This window comes from Toxorhynchites rutilus, chromosome 3 (assembly GCF_029784135.1).
Source record: "Toxorhynchites rutilus septentrionalis strain SRP chromosome 3, ASM2978413v1, whole genome shotgun sequence".
Lineage (NCBI taxonomy): Eukaryota > Metazoa > Arthropoda > Insecta > Diptera > Culicidae > Toxorhynchites > Toxorhynchites rutilus.
The window spans coordinates 60,447,765-60,468,171 of NC_073746.1; the positions used below are offsets into that span (position 1 = coordinate 60,447,765).

Below are 20,407 nucleotides of genomic sequence, written 5' to 3' on the forward strand. Positions count from 1 at the left end.
GTGATATGTATTATTTTTGAGCATCATAAGCTCGCGTACCACATTGAATGTATCCGGCTCTCGGTATCTACATAACTACCTCGCTCGACATCGCCATACTAAATTAAAACTAGTTGTTGCGGATCTTTATATCTCTTTTCCAGCTTTTAACTCTTTGTGGTCGTCTGTCTGCTCTCAGCCACCATACCTTTTTTACCGTTCTGGTCGTTTGTCTGCTCTCAACCACCACAGCGAGAAACCATGCTTATCTTATATTTTACTCAACCAAGTATCAGTTTATGCTTTTCCTAAACGAAGCTTGATGTCTAGTGAACCTGTTCACGAATCAATACGGGCTCCCATGAGTAATAGATAACGGTACTCAGACAAAGTAGTCACCCACATAAAACAAAATGCAGTGCGTTGAATGCATAGGAATGTGGGACAAAAATCATAACAGCAGAACTTAGCCATTGTAAAACTTTGGTGTGATGCAAAAGATTGTTCATAAGTATCAGAACTACTGTTTATTCAAATGTCTCATGTTATTTGAATTTGTGCTCCCGTGGCTGAGTGGTTAGCGTCATAACTAACATGCCGGGTGTTCGGGTTCGATTCCCGTTCTGGTTGGGGGAATTTTTCGTCAAAGAAATTTCCTCCGACTTGCACTGTGATCACGCGTATTCTAGAGCTTGCCACTCAGAATGCATTGCAAGGCGAGTCATTTGGCATAGAAATCTCAACTAAGTACTAATAAAAATGACGCAAGTAATACTACGTTGAGACGGCGGAGTTCCTCTAGGAACGTTAGTGCCATTAAAGAAGAAGAAGAAGATGTTATTTGAATAATGACATAACTGTCTCAAGAGATATGTTGATGTAGATAGTACATATACAGGGCGGACTCGATTATACACTGCGTTTCACAACTATAGAACCATTCATTTTTTCTGAGCTTCCAGAGTTATGAAGTCGGTTGAATTGAAGTATATAGTGTAGGACATAATAACTATCTTTATTTATAAGACTGACCATTTGAACATAATTGTTGTGTCCAGGCGCGAAACATTCGAAAAACTAAAATTCCAGTGTTTCATAACTATAGAACCAGATCGAAAAACTCTTACTCCTTCACAAAGTTAACGTCAATTTCACATGAATTACAATAAGTTGTTCAATCTTAGGTCATCCTTAGTTCTCAATCAGTTCAAATAACCCATTCGAGGTGGTTTCGAACGAACTGCGCCATGTTGTAGTGTGTATTTCGTTCTACGCAGAGGCTATTTAAGCTCTCTAAATTACTCATACTGCTTGTAATCTGCATCAACTATTCGTACGATCACTCCTCATAAATTCTTGATAGTGTTTGATCTGGTAAACAAGCTGACCATTCCAGAATCTGAAGCCCCTATTCATTAAATCATGCCATTCCTTTCCGGATTTCATGAAATGATACCAAATTACCCAATTATCACGGTGTTTTTGATGCAAAAACTATCATGAACATATCATGAACTTGTGAGGAGTGATCTACGAATAATTGATGCAGTTTACAAGCAGTATGAGTGATTTAGAGTGCTTAAACGAGCAGTATCCTCCAATGCAAAATTTCGAAAGAACATGTTGAAATCGAAAAGCAATTTTTATCAGTGCAAAATATCTCCACCGACACTCTTCTATCGCGGTGCCGCTGTGCCTATGACCGCTGGCTCACCATCTCGTTTGTTTTGATATAGTTTTCGTTCCATCAACAGAAATATCAGTTCATTCTCGATGTCATTGAATGCTCAAGCCGAAAATATCACCTTTCATTGCGTCCTGGTGAAATTTTCGTTGGTCATACACCCATAAACTCAGCACTCAAATGTGCCGTTGCCCATCGATGTGTGTGCAATATGCGGCACAAAAATGGGACCGGGGCTAGAAACATACCAGGAAAACATACACACGAACACGCGTTTAAACGTCTGACGCGGTGTCAGTGAGATGATATTTCCTTGTATGGAATTTTGTTCCCTTCCACTGTCAGCTGATCGAAGATGCGTATGAAAATTTCTCAGTGAGACAGTGGAACGAATGAGTGTGGGGAATAATGCAAAAACCAAATGTTCCACGTGACGGAGTGTCGGTTGCATGTAATTAAGTTTGGTTCATTTGTCATGAACTGCAGGGGCATTGGTGGTTGATTTTGATGTTGTCTCAATATCTTGCGCTGTCAGTAAAGTGAGTGTGAGATTTTGCAACTCTGGTATCCTCTGCGTAGAACGAATTACACACTACAACATGGCACAGTTCGGTCGAAACCACCCCGGATAGGTTATTTGAACTGATTGAGAACTAAGGATGACCTATGATTTAAAAACTTTTTGTAATTCATATGAAATTAACGTTAACTTTGTGAAGGAGTAAGAATTTTTCCATCTGGTTCTATAGTTATGAAACACTGGAATTTTAGTTTTTTGAATGTTTCGCGCCTGGACACAACAATTATGTTCAAATGGTCAGTCTTATAAATGAAGATAGTTATTATGTCCTACACCATATACTTCAATTCTACCGACTTCTTACATATCTCTGGAAACTTGGAAAAAATGAGTGGTTCTATAGTTGTGAAACGCAGTGTATACAGTCTCTGATTTCTTTTCACTGTATAGATAATCGAATCCTATATATAATCGAGTTTTTTTTCATTCGTTTTTTATGCATGTATTTTTCGTTTTTTTGAATATAAAAGAAGAATTTGATCTTTGATTCACCCCTTAAAGTCAGAAAACACCTTTCTCACATGAAAAAAATAAATTTATCCAGATTTTCTCAAGAGGTGATAGACGATCATATTTGATGAAAAAAATCTTTAACGCATATGTTCGAATTCCAACAATAACAGGGTTAGAGAACTTTTTTTTGTTTCGGACTCTGTTGCCTCAAGCAGGCTCTACATTAAAAAGTATGCTACGGAAGACGATTATGTTGCTTTCATTTGAAAGATGACAAAATCAAAAAAAAACAGGAAGTGGGTTATATCTATGGTATAACCGCAAGGGTGACGTAGGACTATCGTTGATTTAGAGATCATTTGTTTGAAGTTGAATCTAAATTCATTCTGAATGAATGAATAAATGAATATTTGGGGGACTTCGAAAACGAGAGCGTTACGTTGGAGGCACAAGGTTTTATGCATCCAATATTGGATACGAAAAACATTGTTCTGGAGAATAATCTTCAGAAGCTAACCTGCTAACTGTACTTGATTGACAAATCACAAACCAAAATGTATTATATGGATATTTTATGGATAGAAAACATTAAAATAAACTCTTTCGCTTGAATGTAATTTTCAATTCCAAGGGGAACTGGCAGATTATTTTCCAGCAACGATTAGATATTTCCACATTTTCCTCGATACTGGAAGCCCACCAGTGGTTAATACTAACTCGATAACCACCTGTTAATAGTACTTGATTGAAAAATATTTGGTCACAGTGTTACATGGATAGAAAACATTCAAATAAACTCTTTCACATGAATGTATTTTTAAATTCCCACAGGAACTGGCAGATTATTTTCCAGCAATGATTAGATCTTTCCGGAACTTTCTCGATGCTGAATGGCATCCAAACGGAAAGAATTCCGCGCGTGTATGTGTCGATCCTTCGCCGTCCACCTCCTCCAGCACGTTAGGCAACGATGTTGTCTTGTCGATGTCCTCACGAAAAATGAATGTGTCTCACCACCAGAATATCGCTTAAGTATGCTTTTTGTGTGTGATTGAATCGAGAGAAGGTGTGGTTTACGAAGGCAATTTGGAAGGCAAACTAGAGGGGAATGAACTCTCTGAGCTCGGAACTTTCGGCGACTGAGCAATAATCGATTGCGGGCGCATACAATATTGGATACGGAAATATCCTACTGATGGGGAAGAATAATCTTCAGAAGCTATCCTGTTAATTGCGATTGATTGAAAAATCACAAAACCAATTGTATTTGGTCACAGTGTTACATGGATAGAAAACATTCAAATAAACTCTTTCACTTTCAAATGAAACACGTAGTCCTACGTCAAAACAAAAAGAACAGCATATAGTAGTGGAACATCTAAATTAGTGGATTTTAATAACATCTTGGAAGTGAAAAATTTTAACTTTTGAATGTTTTATTATTAATTTTATCCTAGAAAATTATATTGAATTTGATTGTTTCTATCAATCAAATTGAAGCTCCCTAAGCGTTCTACAATTTGTTCTGTGACACCAAACTTCTATTCTTCTTTAATTTGGCTGTAATATAGATTTAAACAATTTCTGGTGAAAATTCAAGCAAAATCTTCAAAAATCATGATTTTTACTCCACTGTACATGTAATAACCACTTAAATTTCACCTTAACGTTGAAATGTTACATTTTTTCTCAAAACAAGTCATATTTGAATCTTTTTTTTTCAAACTGTATATTATCGAGTCCAAAATTGTATATAATCGAATCACATATAATCGAGTCTGTATATAATCGAGTCCGACCTGTATATAGTTCACAAAAAAAAGGAAAATAATGTTAGTTTTTCATAATCTTGCATGTATCAATGCTTTCTCAAGGAAAAATAATTCCGATCAGTACGATACCCATGCCAAAATTTAATACGACCGCAAAGGGTTAATTTGAAAGCTCAGACTTTTATCACGGTTTATGTCGATTCAAACAAAATCAGTCTTTCGCTCCAACACTCGCCACAACAAGAAATTCGACAGCAATTATTACGTTATCGTCACCTTCACCGCAGGTGCTTCCGAAATTTCTGGGTGAATTTACATAATCGATCCAGTGCCTAGTAGCTATTCCTTGCTTGCTTCTCCTTCCTAGGTAGCTTCAATTATTTTTTTTCTCCACCTTGCCCTTACAAAAATCGTGCCCGCTATACAAATCAGCTGTTGTAAACATTGCTCAGGACAAATCGAGCAAATGAGCTTTTTCCCAATCGAGTGGCAGTGCTCAGTAGGTACCCCTTTCTATTTCCGAACCACCCTTCCTCGAGAGAGAGAGAGAGAGAGAGTCGCCAGTTTGTTTTCATCCAGTTGTAATTCGATGTCGGAGTTGTCGGGTCTGCGGACACAAATGCGCGCGCCTTCCTTGCTTTCCATTCATTTTAATAAAATCCATGTAAGCCGGGTAAATTGATAGGGGAAGTGGGGGCATATTGGTCACCCCAAGGAATATGTCTATTTCCAACGTCCACAAATCGCTACAATTCCCGTTTTTCTAAGAATATTATAGTTCAACTCATTGTTGTTCAAGATAGCATACGGCTTTTACTATAAAAATTCTAAATAGTACATTTTTCATCATTACAAAACAAGGTGAAAAATCGAACTTTTTTTTTGCTTGGAGGTAAAGTGGTCACCTTGTGGGGGTAAAGTGGTCACTCGCACATATCAAGCTAAATGGGATGAATTTATGCATTTTTTTCGTCCAAATTTGTTCAAATCATATTCGATATAGTAGGTACATGTATGAAATAAGCTTGGTCTATTCACCTAGAGTCTCAATTTAATTTTTTTCATGCATACAAAAACGTTGTAAGAAACACATAATGTTCCGCATAATGAGGCTTGGTTTAGTTGGAGTGGCATATTTTTCCAAGGTGAAAGCCACAAAAGGAACCACTTCAAGAGCAGAATGTGATGAGGTATATCAGCCTTAGTAAACAAAACATTGTAAGTCGTTATGCACTTATGACCACTTTGCCCCCAAACATCAAAGTAATTTCTATGCTAATTAACCGCTGAGATTGAAAAAAATATCTGTTCACCTCTCCTAGAAAATGTGAACAGTCGCCCAAACTGATGATTTGTCCAACATACCAGATTGAAAAAAAAACTCAATTTCACGAGAAATTCCTTAGATACCATGCGCACAGAACTACGGCCGAATGGCTATCGAGAGAGCGATTTCTGTTTTTATTGATATTTTGACGTGCGTCAGCTCTACTGAAGTACAGGGTGACTCAAAAGTCATTAAATTCATCAAACATAAGGTGACTATCAATACAGCATCCATAGTCGATAGTTATTCTACCAAACAAGCAGGTGACCACTTTGCCCCCCATGACCACTTTGCCCCCACTACCCCTACGTTTACCAGCGTGCGCGACACTGACGGCTGATTGCGTACTATTTTAAGAACGGGGAATATTGCGGTGGACAGAACTTGCGAAGCAACAAATAATGAACGACACTCTGAAGACACGTCACCTCACCCCCTCCGTTGTGAACACACGGGTTTAGCATTATTATTTTATTTTTCCAAGCCTTGGTTGGGAGTCATGTTTCCAGCGAAAACACACTATTAATTGGTCAATTAACGAAACGAGCATTTTGCGTGTACGCTTTGGTTCGCTGTGAACCATTGCAGAAATTATCATACACATCTAATGAAAATTGTTTTTCAAATCAATCATTGGAGACATGTTGCATTAAGGACTTGTAGCACTTGCTCGGTAGCGACTATCCGTGTTTTCATTGGGTGAAAACGTATGCATTTTTGATGTTCTTAAGTTCGTAATCTTGCCGCGAGTTCATCAATAAAGTATCAGCCCGCATAGTTGTTGACATACTTGATATATGAAAGTTGATACAATGTAATGATAATTGGGATGCATAGCTTAGTGGATGTCCGGGCTTCTTTGTCATTACCGTTGTCAGTCTAGATTATGTTACTGACATTACAATCAAATGTATTAGTATTAGTTTTAGGATCAAGCCAAATACTTACTCCCATACGTTTTCTCCTGTTGAAATTTTTGTCTAGATTAGTCTAGATTTTTTCCCTGAATTCTTGGCCTGAGAGAGAAGCAAACAAATTATATCAGGCAGTTTTTGCTGTTTTGGTTTTCATTTTCAAACATTTCTCTATTAGCTCTATCCTCCCTTTTTAGGTCGCCAAAAATAGCATTTCGGGAGGTCCTCAAAATAAGCACCTGGTTGGGCAATAACCATCACCACGCTCGATGTAGATTACTCTCTGTCGAGTATTTTTCTAGTTGTTGATATTATGATATGTTCGACTCGTTTCTGATCCTGCAAATTCGGGACAAATCAAACGTAGAGCATTTTACCGCATTTTAAACATCTTATTTCATTTAAAACCAGAAAAATTGAAGATATTCTTTTTACCATTTATCGAAGAAAGCGAATAACTAAAAGCGAAAGTAATTACCATTGAAAACTAGCGAAAACTATTGAAAAATAAAATTGTCAAATGCATTTACTACCATTCAACGTGGGATCTAGTAAACGTTAGTGAACACGAAAATTAAGCATCGGAGACTTTGATTTATTTTTAAAAGTGTGAATAGCCGAAATTCCTGAACCAGAATCGATAATCAACGTGGCATCACAATATTGCTCACAAATAAACACGGGACATCGGGAATATTACATTAGTATCCGGTTAGCGATAATGATTCGACACAAATTATCCAAATTGATTCTCCAATCAATTCTAGCCCAATTTGTTGGTGCGCAATGAATTTTGGGGGAAGATATGATTCGACTGTCCGAAGACATATTGATTGTTGGACACTTGCCAGTATACAAAAAAATCAATTGTCCACACGAGGAGTGGCGCAATTTTCTTGCACTACGATTGAGTCATTTAAGGAGCACTTTAAATGAGATCATACGAAGTTCATAGGAAATTGTAGCCCAGAATGATGATTCCCGGGGTCGACATCGGAGCAAAAAAAATACCTTCCATTCTCGTTTATCCGGAATAATTTACCTCTGGGTACCAAGCAAATAAACTTCTCTCGGTATATTTTGTATGCCATCTTCCGATAAGAATCATAAAAGGTTTTCCGCTTCGTGTGAAATTTATTACCCTCTGGATAATTGAGATGGAAGGTGGAAAAAGAAAGAAAAAAACGCTACTGATTGAATTCGAGTTGTTTAAATTGAATAACACGCCCACTGCTGTGCCGACGGAATTAAACATTTTGTTTCGAATGCCGTGATTCCTGCAGAGAAATGAATGGTGAAATTCTTGTAAAATAAATAGTGACCTGTAATAGTCTTTTCCATCAGAGGCACGAAGACGATTCACGATACTTGGTATCAAAAAAAAATTATTCTAATTTCCCCCGGAACGTTTTAATTATTTCATTGAGTTAAACGTCAACCGGGATGATTCGACGTTTGTTGACCTGGACCGAACATCGCATTTTTTCATCAATTCGTCATATTCGTATCATTTAATTTCTATGGAAGTAGCTGTCCTTGGATATGGCCCAGCTTGTCAAATTTCATAACAATAAATATAATACATATTATTTTGTGTTAACTATGTTGCATTAACAGTAGTTTGCGTAACGCTCACTAGCCAGGAATTGAGAGTCAACTCAATATAGCGATGTAGAGGCTGTCATGAAAGCTGCGACCGTAGTGCCAATCTGTTTGACTGTGGAAAACTACGTTGGAGCATCGATCCATGTAAAAAATGTATATACGAATACATTGTTATAAATAGTGGATATCTCATCAAAGACCATTCTCCTTACATCTAATGGGTTTCTGATACCGTTTTATCTAATTAATGCATGTATTCGCGTTTTTCATTCATTGTTTTCTGAAAGCATTTTCATATATAATTACTAACATTTCCATTAAAACAAAATCAGAGATTTTTGCTACCGTATTGTGTTGACAGCTTACCGCAAGGAATTTAATCAATGAGCATTTGATGTAATACAGATCCAGACAATTCTGAAATTAAATAAAGCGATAATGGGTCACTTCCTATTCGCAAGCGTCACTATCTCAGTGGTCAAAACTAGAAGTGGCGACACCGAAAATCACTTGCTCTTTGGAACGTTGAATTTCATATTCTCGTTTTGATAGTGACGAGCAAATTAAAATGGGTGCTCATAAACACAATCGCTAGGAAATTAGTGCGCAAAATAGAATGTGTGGAATTAATTTGTCTCATTCAACCTTCGCAACAATGCGTGATCAATTGTGATTTCTGTAGCACTACATTTACAAACCGTGATTGCACCACGATCGCCACATTTACAATCAAACTCGATCTCATGGAAGAGATATCGCAATTTAGTTTCCCAAAAAAAATGCACGGAAACTTGATGTAAGACATTGGGGACAATTTCTTTTGAATTGAGTTTCTGTTCAGAAATCCATAAATTTAACTCATCCAATACTCCAAATGGTGGCATTATCAAAACCGTTTTTTATATGAACTCAACTTAACTTCAAAAGGGTCGGATGAGTTGTAGTGGTAGAAAAAATCACGAACTATCAATTATTAACACGTTGAGCCCAGCGTCGGTCCCTAGGCTTGTTTTTGGATGTTTTACAAAATGTGACTACTAATAAGTATTTTTGCGAGCTGAGATCGATACTGATATTGTGCAAACGCTCTTAATGCCGGAATTGTATGGAAACATGCTGCGCAAGCAGCGAGTGAAATCTAAAAAACGTATCTTCTTTATTCGTTGGATTGTTTACCCGTTTTACTATTTTCACTGTTATAACTAAAAAAATGCTGAATAAATTTCCCATCTAATGGAATATTGTACAGGGTCTTTCAGATTAAACGCTAACGCAAAAAATCGGATAGCTCCTTATAAAAAAAATCTTTCGCTCCGTCAATGGTAGCACTGCATTCCCCACTTCGGGACGATAATATTCGGCTACTCGATCAGTCTGATCGAATGGTTTTTAGTGTCAAGATGTTGTAAATTGTACGTGTATTTTAGTGCTATCGTATTACCCGAGCAACCGAAGCCTTAATGAAACTTTGTCCTCTTATGGTACGTGAAGGACCGTTGTCATGTTAATAAGCCACAAAATTTGGAGGAACTTAAAGAAGAAATAACTTTTTTTTTATCTGTATTATAGTGATTTTCAACTCATTTGGCAGGTTCGTCACTTTTTACTTCCATTTTTGGAAGAATGTCGGGAGAGAATTGAACTCGTGACCTTTAGCGTGAGAGGCATGGATGTTATCACTACGCCAGATCGCATCCACAGAAGAAATAACTCGGATTTTCAACAGCATCGAAGTCGTAATGTTACAGTTGTGCATGAAGAACTTTGTTCTCCGTTTAAAACGCGTTATCGAAAAAAGGGGTGGTCACATTGAGAATGTCCTAAAATAAGTTTTGTTTTCGTTTTTGGAAATAAAAATCGGTTCACTTTTGTAGAAGTTATAAAAATTTATTGCGTGAGCGTTCAATCTGAAAGACCCTCTATAACATATATCAGTCATTCCATGCCAAACCAACCAAAGTGGTTCTCAGATTTTCGTCAAATGTGGTAATTTTGTTCTTTATCGCAAAACATTTTTTTTATTAGGGTGCCCATTTCCATTTTAGAGTGGTCCGAAAAAATCAATTTTTTCCATTTTTTCTCAAAAATGACTTTTTTCAAACATTCATAATTTTAGAACCGCTGAACCGATTCAGATGATCAACATATCAAATTGAAGCCAATGAGAGTTTTAATGGAATATGGAATGCTGGGAAGCCAAATAAAACTTATTGTACTTTTCACAAAAATATCAAAATATGGCTTTGACGAACTTGCGAACTTTTCTTCAAATAGACTTACATACTTCATACTTTGAACAATCCGTTCGTGCAAACTGAGCGTTTATTTTACTTCACTATAATTTCTGCTGCCTTCCAAGTCACTCTGCTGCTCTTTTTAGCCTTTCGTTTGACGAGAGCCATAGGCGTTTCCCCAATATTTCTCGAAGAATTGAAGGCAATTGGGTTGAACTGCTTATCGATGAAATCCACTCCATCCGACTGTAGTTGATAGCAGAGTTGGCAGAAACATCACAGGTTCTTCGTGTGCTTTTACTCTTTCGCTGGTACATCTTCGAGCTAGAGGCCCGAATTGTTACGAAAACCACGCTTTTTCGTCCGCAACTGCAAATTTTTTGCTAGTTCAGGATTTTTCTTTTCAATTTGCCAGCGAAAATAAAATTAAATTTGGAAGGGACATCTTCACGAGCCGTTATCTTATAGAACTTTTTGTTTGGAGGTTGCCCTAAACCCAAAAAAAATATCGGCGGGGGCTTTCAAGACAAATTCAAACAGTCTCAGAAAATTGTTTTTGGTTAAGTTTTTTGACTGTGTCAACAACTTTATCGGACACCACATTCCAATCAGACAGCTGTATTTCAAATTACGATTTTTTTTAGAAAAGTCTATGATTTTGAATATGCTCTTGAAAAATCGTTCGGAAATGAAGTTATTGACCATATAATAATGAAAACTGATTTTGTGTAGTTACAACCATATGTACAAAGTTTTAGAAAATCGAAGGGGTAACGAACGTTCAAATTAACGTGGAATTGCTTTGTGGCTTGATGTATATTTCTAGAAACTCGATAAGTTCAAAATACTTTTTCGTTCGCCGAGTATCCAGAGCCACATTTCAACACATGTTCAAAAAATCTGTATCTAAATCCTTTCCAAACTTACTCGGTGGCAACATTTAGCAATCCAAAACAACAGGCTCATATAAAGACTGAGCTTCTTGCCATTCAAACAAATTCGTTCTTATAGATAATACGCCTCGTATTACACTGACTTTGAGCTGATAAGCTGCTAGATGCGGACTTTATGGAATCATGACCTTACCCAATTAAGTTTCTCACTCTTCATGTGCTGATTCCACTTCCCTTCTCAGCATATAATGTGATCTAGCCTTGATAACACCGTACAAAGTGCAGCTGCTGAATTCCGACAGGGACAGCAGATAAACTAAAGGCCAAGGCCGTCTACGGGAAAATTTATTCGACACGCCAAATCGAGATTATGGCGTCACCGGCGGATGTCATCGGTAAAGAGCGGTAGCCGAAATAAAATGCCATTAATTACTCAGATCGGAAAGCAGACAAGCTCTTCAATGAAGCTCAAACATCGAGTAACACTTTCATTATTCCTATGCAAAACAAAACTTTTACCTTAATGGTAAATGGTAAAAGTTTATTTTTTTCTATCGATTTATTCAACCGGTTGAACTATGATTGATGTTGCATTTAGCTACAAAGACATAATTCAATGTTTCCTCATGTGTTCGGGCCAAATAACTGCTGTTGGCACAACATGTATAACTACTGAAACATCAGCCTAGTCTATTACGAAGATCCGTTTGTTATTCTCCTCGGCACACAGACTGCTAATTAACCGAAATTGTCATGCGGAACTACCGAGTAACGAAACTAATAACTGTTAGTTTTTCTCGTGACACCAATCAACGGGCTCATGACATGATGTCTGTCGCAGCCTAAGGGTGCCTATTATTTTCTATGATAATACGACATAAAAGTGCTCTTGGCTGGAGAAATGGCACTCATCCCACGTGCAGTGTTTATTTCAGTTTTTCAGTTAAGTTATATTATTTGTATAGAGAGGGGTTCTAATTTAGAGCAACATCACAACACGCGTCCTAGAGGTTAAAGCTGACGTAGTAAACATTCAGTTTTTAGTGAATCTCAAGACTAAATATTCCTTTATTTTTCATTTTACCAGGTTTGTATCAACCCTTCTTTGGTGATGTCCCCCCTTAGGTTGAGCTTAGGATGAACACCTGCGGTTTACTCCGTTAATTAGGAATGCGCACCATAAACTTGCTCATTAAGTCGCAGATTCAAGTATAATTACATCGTCTAACTTCGCGAAATTGTTGTCCGAAATGATTTGGTAACTGACGAAAGAGTTATCATAAAACATCCTACGTAAAACATTCATCGTTAGCAACACGTGGAAAAAAGAAAGTTTGTTTATTTTGACATAGTGTGGTATGTTTGCAAGTTGTTATACAGCCATTCCATGCCAAACCGATGTAGTGGTTCTCAGATTTTCGAGAAAATTTGTAGTTTTGTTCTTTATCGCAAAACATTAGACCCGTATTTTTTAATTCTTTCATTAGGGTGACCATTTCCATTTCAGGGTTGTCCAAAAATCAACTTTTTCTTCTTTTTTCCAAAAATGACTTTCAAAAATTCTAAAGATGTCAGATGTCTAAAATATAGTGAAAAAACTTATGAAACACACTGTTAAAAAATCTTACTCAACAGTGGAATTTAGTATGAATAATTTTTATATCTCAAAACTCAATTGTATATGATTATTAGAAAACCCTGCCAATTTAACAGAGTGTGATGTATAGAGATGACGCTGTGACGGCCTCATCAAAATGTAGCTATAAATTTCCAGAAATTTATGAAAGTTCAGTACTTGCGAAATCGTATTTATTGAAGAAAAGTAAAATAAAGAATGAAAAAAAAACAGAAAAAAATTGTTCAACAAATAAAACTAACTAATTCAACCATCAACTTAGGCTTAGTCGAAGTTTTTGGACCCGGGTCATAAATGCAGAATAAGGGTGGTTTAAAAAATCTGCGGTTACACCAATTCGTCGATTTTCGTAAATTTGCAACTTTTTAGGCGCTCAACTGATTTTTTGAGTGCTAATGGAAGCTTTTCTTTTCAGGAAGAAAAATCATGGCTGAGTGTCGATGATGTTGCGATATGAGGTATACCACACAATGGTGCAATTATGTTCGGTGGAGGCATCACGCCGTTTTTCATTTTTATGTTTGAGAGTGTTCCGTCTGCTGGGAACTGTGGAGTGGACTGTATAATGATTGCTGCTCCACTCATGGAGGCAACGGGTGCGTGGAAGGAATCCTTGTGTTCTTCACGCCTTATTCTTCCGGGTGGGAGCCTCAGAGGCTCCGCTGCATGCTCTGAAAGGGTACGTAAACTTTATGTGGGATGTGTTTCAGGAAAACTAGGATTTGGGTCATAGTAGCGCAGAGTGGGAACACATGATGTTTTAAAGCCATTGATACTTTATACGTTTATTTGATGAATTCACTGAATCGCTTTATTTACAAGTTATTAACACGGTGCGCATCCTAATGCGCTCCTATTCTGCTGGAGTACTGTATCATCGCTTATGTGGTTATGATGACGTCGCACTCTTGCGATGCTGCTGTTGTTGCTACTCTTGTGACGTTCTGTTCGCTTATTCCTTGGCTGGCGTTTGCTCCTCGTTTGATACTTTGGTTGGCTTCTTTTTCGTTGTTTTTTGATATCTTTTCTCTGCTGCATTCGTTGGTTGCTCGGGTTTGCACTCTTGCACTTGTTGGCTCGATGATTGAATGAAAACTCCGCTCCGCGCGGTCGGGTGGCTACTTTTACACTCGACTGCTGTGTCACGAAGAGAAAAAGGGGTGGGATTTAAAATATGATTTGTTTCCCTCTTCAGTGCGCTTCTCGGACTGAACAGAGAGTGCATCTGTATTTATACTTCGCACGAACACATTGTTGTTGTTTTTTTTTCGTTGCTGTGGTTAAGAAATGCGGAGAAATGGTGCTGGCGGAACAAATATACAATCGCCTTTGATTGCATATTGCATAAAAATCTGTAGAGCACAATCGGATATCCCCGTCCGGGATATTATAGGTAGCCGTGATCCTGATCTTCTGCTTCATCTATACCAGTTCCTCAGAAACGCCGATGTCAACGTTGAATGATGTTTCCTTCGTTGTGTCCCTGTTTCATATCCCTCCTATCCGATCTATAAAGTATTTTTGTAGCCGCGGTAATACACACACACACTGTTTACAGATACACGGGCCGAATGTTGTGCAGGCCACTGATCATTCACTAAGAGCTGAGGATTTTACCGCTCATGACAACTCTACACGAGTTGATGTTTGTACCGGCTAGTGACCATTCTATCTTGGATTCCTCGAGTCGAGAGAGACGCACCATGCTATATGTGGGGTACAGACTAGGGGGGCGTTGCTGAATAATGGTCTGCTGCATCCCAATAGGAAGTATCCCGTGTCGGGCACACGTACATAGCATTGAAGACTTCAAAATCCCAATTATGAGAACACTTTGTGTTAGCGCATAAACCGGGCTAACTGCGGTAGGAATGGTTCTGGCTAAGCACACTGTGGAAGTAAAAAACACAAGATGTTGTAGTCCAATTTTTCTCTTATATTTTACTAATTACGCATCACTTGGTAAACCACTTTGTCGTTAGTAGTTAGGAAAAAACTGGGATGATGAATCACGTTGTGCGCTGTTTTTATGTTTGTCGGAAGTTGATGGGGTGATTGTCCTGTCGGCTCCGCTCGGCTCGCTCGGATGCTGTTCGTTTGTAATGTTGCTACTCCATTCATCTCACTCTCACAAAAAATTGATCCATTTATGTATCAAAGAAAGTTGTTCAAATTACGCTTTTGAATCAATAAATAACTAAAAAGCTATCTATAAAACTTCGATACATTCCAAACCAATATCCGAAGTGGTAAATAAACGAATAAAATAATTCCGTACTCTTACACCAACAATGCGATCGTGTTTGATATATAACCCTCTATATCTTTTACATGAAATATCAAAATCTCAGGAACACTTACCCTTTCCGCTTTTATGCTTATTTCGGAAAATATACAAGTTTTTTAAATTTTATAACTTTCAAACCGTCTCACCGATCTAAACGATCGGGTTTGATCTGTTCACGTCAAATGCGTACTTTTAGACGGAAATCTTGAAAAAAAAATTCTCATTTTTTTAAATCGATACGAAGCCCTTGCTATCTATATGAAGTAAACTTTTGTGCCTAAATGTAGTCATTTGATTGAGGTGCTATATAACAATATAGAAAAAATTTTATTTGTAAGTGTTTAGTTTTCCAAATTGGCCTTTTTCAAGACTAGAGGCGAATGAACTGATGAATTTTAAAGTCTCTGTAATTCAAAAAATCATCATCATCATTCAAGTCGTCTCGCTTCAGTTATCAGACAACTATCTTTTTCAATGCTGATGTCACACACAGTGGTTTTGCTTTTTGCCACAGAATGCATATTCAAAATATGCAAGAAGCAGGTAGTAAAGCAGAAGAGAAATATTGGATGGATCGTACGTCATCGGTTCTCATACCGTGGAGATTGTACGAATTGTTGGTTTTATACGTTATCAAATAGATAACAGGAATGGGGGACAAATATATAATCGCCTGACACCGCGCTGTGTGTAGTAAGAAGGAATTATGAATCAACCATCTTCAGCTGCGCCTACAAAACAAGGCAAACCCATCGGTACTTCCCAGGACCACTAAAACTTTAGAGTAAAGTGTTATTTTAGAAAACGATGCATTCTAAAATCCATTTTATATTTATTTTTTATTTGAAGGAGCTTCTGTGAATTCAGGAGTGTGTTATGATTTATTAATGTAATGATGTTGTTTTGAATTATAGAGCCTTCAAGCTTTATCAGTTCATTCGCCTGTAGTTTGAAACAGACCAATTTGAAAAATCAAACTAAACAACTCGACTTCGAGAAATATCATTTGGAGAACCGTGTTGCCGTCCAGTCGCTCGCTGGATTACTGAATGACTGACTTATTTGTATTTTTTTTCAATCGATCATTCAATTTTTGTCATTTCAATGCTTGTTTCCGAATTAAAAGTGACGTAAGGTGTTTTTCAACGTTGAGAGTTGTGTTATTCGGTCGAAAACTGAAGGTGAAAATTTGATCCGATGCTATTGCTTTCGCCTCGGCCGTTACCACACAACAGATTCGGTTCGGATTTTCTGTTGCCGTTTTTGCGTCTGCTGAGATGTTTCCTCCTGTGTTGGAGATGTAATTTTTCTAAGAGATACTAGAAAACTACTTACATGTAAGAACGGTATTTCAGTGTAAGTGCTCTAGACAGCGAGCTATTAACAGTACCTGGTAATGCTTATAATTAATTTGACAATCTGCTCAAATTGCTTCACGAAACGTTCGCGCATTGCAATCAAATATTTGTATTAAAGAGTTTTAACATTAAATCTCTTTAATGTTTGTTCTCACCGGCAATAATTTCGTAGTTCTATGTTAACAATGCGGTCGTATCTTGAACATCACCTTCTATATTTTTTTTTTCATGATAACATAAAAATATTTGTCTAACGGCGTAGAAGTCATTGTCTAGGAGTGAGAACAATTTTGAAAATATAGTTCTCACGTAACTTTTGAAAAGGTCCAATGTAACATTTTCGCCAACTCGAGAAAAACGTAGTTGAAGACCCGAACATTATTCGCGAATTGTCTTAAAAGCTATCAATCTTTATCACTGTTTTCACCACTAGCTGTCAAGAATAACTTTGCACTGAAATCGATAACAACACCTGTAAGAAACAAATTCCAAAACGACCGAAGTACGACTGCGAGTTGTTTTGACTGCTTTGTTACTTCGGACGTTTCGGCCGTCGGAGGAAAGTGGCGTCCGAAGTAACAGCCGGGTGCTTCAAATTCGAATCTGTACATTGGATATTTTTTGTATCGGCGACAAAAAGATGAAGAAGATAGATACGTGAACGATTGTTTTTGTAATACATTCAATGATTGAAAACTAATAGCGTGCATCCATTAACTCGATTTGTTTACATTTGTTACATAGGACCTTTTCAAAAGTTACGCGAGAGTTGTTTTTTCAAAGTTCGAAACCTGTTCAAGCGTATTTTCAGCGTTAGGTAATGTGTATGCCGCGCCTTATTGTATCTCAAATACAAGTGCTGATAACGACAACGGTATTTCTGTTTCATTTCATTGTCGTTGCGATGGTAATTCATTTCCCAAAAAAAAAAATCAACATTCGTACATGATATGTATTTCGCATTCCATTCTTTGTATCGCATAATGAAAAACATCACGCTTTGGCTGCTTATTTTTTAACCGCTGACCGAATGCCCAATTAACACCAAAAGAAACCCACAGGCTTCACGCAACGATTTGTTCGACCTTCCCTAGTTCTACTCCCGTATCGTGCATGTGATACATAACTCGCGATTATCAATCTGTGGGTGTTGTTAGAGGGTCTACAATTTCCCACACAGCTTACACAATCCAGTGTGAATAGGATAGCACTGCACGCTACACACTGTTTGAAACTATTTCTCCGATTTTTTGCGTTCTAATTTCCCTGACCATATCAGATTGCCAACCTCTGCGCTGCGGGTGGCATAGAAATGTCAAAGAAGGTTAATTTATTAGAAGGTTGAAGCCGCTGGAACGGAAGCGCAATTTGTTCTGTCGGTAATTTCAAATTAATCGCAAAAGTTTTATGCCGGAAGATTCTAATCTTTATATAAAAAAGAACTATTTGAAGTACTGGAAGTACTTCACACCATAACCATTTTAGAAATATTTGACGATAGGAATCGAGCCCCTCCCCACATGTCTACCTGCCCTTCCAAAACTTTCGATCCGGCTCGTCACTGCATTGGATTCTATCTGTGCACCGTAATACCAATCGCGGTGAAAGACAATCACGCTTGTGGTAATGCCGTCACTGCTCTTCGGACGATCGTTGTAGCTCTTAGTCTTGTCACTTTGAATTTTGAAACCATTAGTTTGTGTCACCGACGGACCAATCTGAACTAGCTCGCTTATGCACAATCATGGGGTGGGTAACGGCAAAATCCCACTGGAGAAAATGGCACTGAATCAACACACACTATCTGACACTATCTGTAGAGTAGAAAGGAAATTAATTTATACTCGTAGATTATTCAAATTCAACCTTCACAACCCGACCAGACCCGCATAAAGAAGCGATAACGAATTTCTACTGGGAAATAAGAGAAAAGCTTTTAATACCCATCATAGTATTCTTTTACAGAGTGTGCTACCGGTATGCTCTAGTGGTAGTTTATTGTGGGGGAAATCAAGGACGAGAACATTAAAAGTTCACCTAAACAATGAAGATTCAAGGATGCGACAGGAAGTATCAAACAGATTTCATTTTGATATGTATTCTTGTCATTTGAAGCTCTATAAATGGCACGGTTACGATGGAGTGATGAGACGAATAAAAGGAGCTTTTATTTATTTGGAACATATGATGATACTCGAGATAGCATACATCACTCAATCCCAACTATCGTTCCAATTTTCATCTTCTCTTTATTCCAGATACATTCCAACTCGCCTGTGGGGCTTCAGCGGCCACATCCAGACAATAATTCACAGCATAGTGGGCCGCGTGAAGTGTCCCTGGCCACTGGGAGAACGCGTGTATCTGCTGCTAGCGGACGGTTCAACGTTGACCTACGATTTGTATCAACCACTGAATACTACTGTAGAAGGTAGGTAAACCAACTCACCAGGAAACAACAACACAAAACAGAAATCTAATACAGTACGATCTAATAATAATCTCATTCAGACGACATCACGGTTGCCATATGTCCGGGCATTGGGAACTCTTCCGAGTCGGTCTACATCCGTACCTTCGTACACTACGCACAATGTCACGGCTATCGATGCGCCGTGCTGAACCATATCGGGGTATTGGACAGCGTCCAAGTGACCTCTCCTCGGATTTTCACATACGGTAAGTGTAATGGTGATTTTTAAAAAAAATTCTCGTGTACATAGACAGTTATTATCATTATACTCGAGTTTTTTTTATCTTTTTTTATTTTTTTTTACTTAGGGGAGACCCCTGTCTGAATGGTTGAAAAATAGTGAATGCTCTCGATTTTTTTCGGATGTTAGGAAATGTTGGGTTGTTTTGGTTACTGTTTGAGGAATATCTGAGGAGGTATTTTCCATTTTTTTGAGTGCACAAATAGTGATTATTACGCTATTGACAGCTAGATGTGTAAATGCTGTCTGAAAATCGATACCTTGCTGGTGGTCTCGGCTCTGAAGCAATGGGATATCGCAGAACGAATTCCAATGAATATTTTGAAACTTTAGGATAATACCTAAAGCATTACATAAGGGGTTTTTGGAAATTGCCAAAATGGTGGCCATTTTAGTAAGTAACTTTTTCATAAAAAATCGCTGTTCAGAAGTTCATAAAAAATCAAAAATTAGATATCAAAAAACGGCTATGTAACGCATAAGATAATTCATTTATACATGCTGAAAAAACCATGGTTTCAAGAAAAACGCGTTTAAAAATTCATACAGCAATACACTATCCCTTGAGGTGATGACCTCATCTTTTGGCCGTAGCTTTCCAACGAAATCTAATATCGAAAAATCCTTTTAGAACAACATTTCTGAGAACATAAGTTTCGAAAAATGCAAAAAAAACGATTTTTTTCGATCTTCCAAACCGGGATCCTTACTTAAATATACGGTGTATGTTGAGAAGCACAATTGCCACTTCTTCGAACTCCAGTGCTGTTTCTAAATTACTCCTAGTCATTGACATAAGTTTACAAATTGATCAATCAATTCGCTTTTCGAGTCATTTTCCTTTTTTTCAAACATGAGTTGTTATTATATATATATATTTTTTTAAATTTGGTAAACATCGAAACGCAATAATTGTAGGAAACTATTCCATCTTTGAAATATTAACAGCTCTTTCTGTAATCTATTTTTAA

At 37.5% G+C, this 20,407-nt stretch overlaps 1 protein-coding gene across 1 annotated transcript in view; it reads left to right on the forward strand.

Annotated features, from left to right (window-relative positions):
* Nucleotides 1–20,407, forward strand: part of LOC129777714 (abhydrolase domain-containing protein 2) — a 57,029-nt gene that overhangs the window by 22,349 nt on the left and 14,273 nt on the right. The window contains exons 2-3 of the mRNA XM_055784152.1: nucleotides 18,981–19,153; nucleotides 19,234–19,401. Of these exons, the coding sequence (XP_055640127.1) occupies nucleotides 18,981–19,153; nucleotides 19,234–19,401 (341 nt within the window). The remainder of the gene's footprint in view (nucleotides 1–18,980; nucleotides 19,154–19,233; nucleotides 19,402–20,407) is intronic.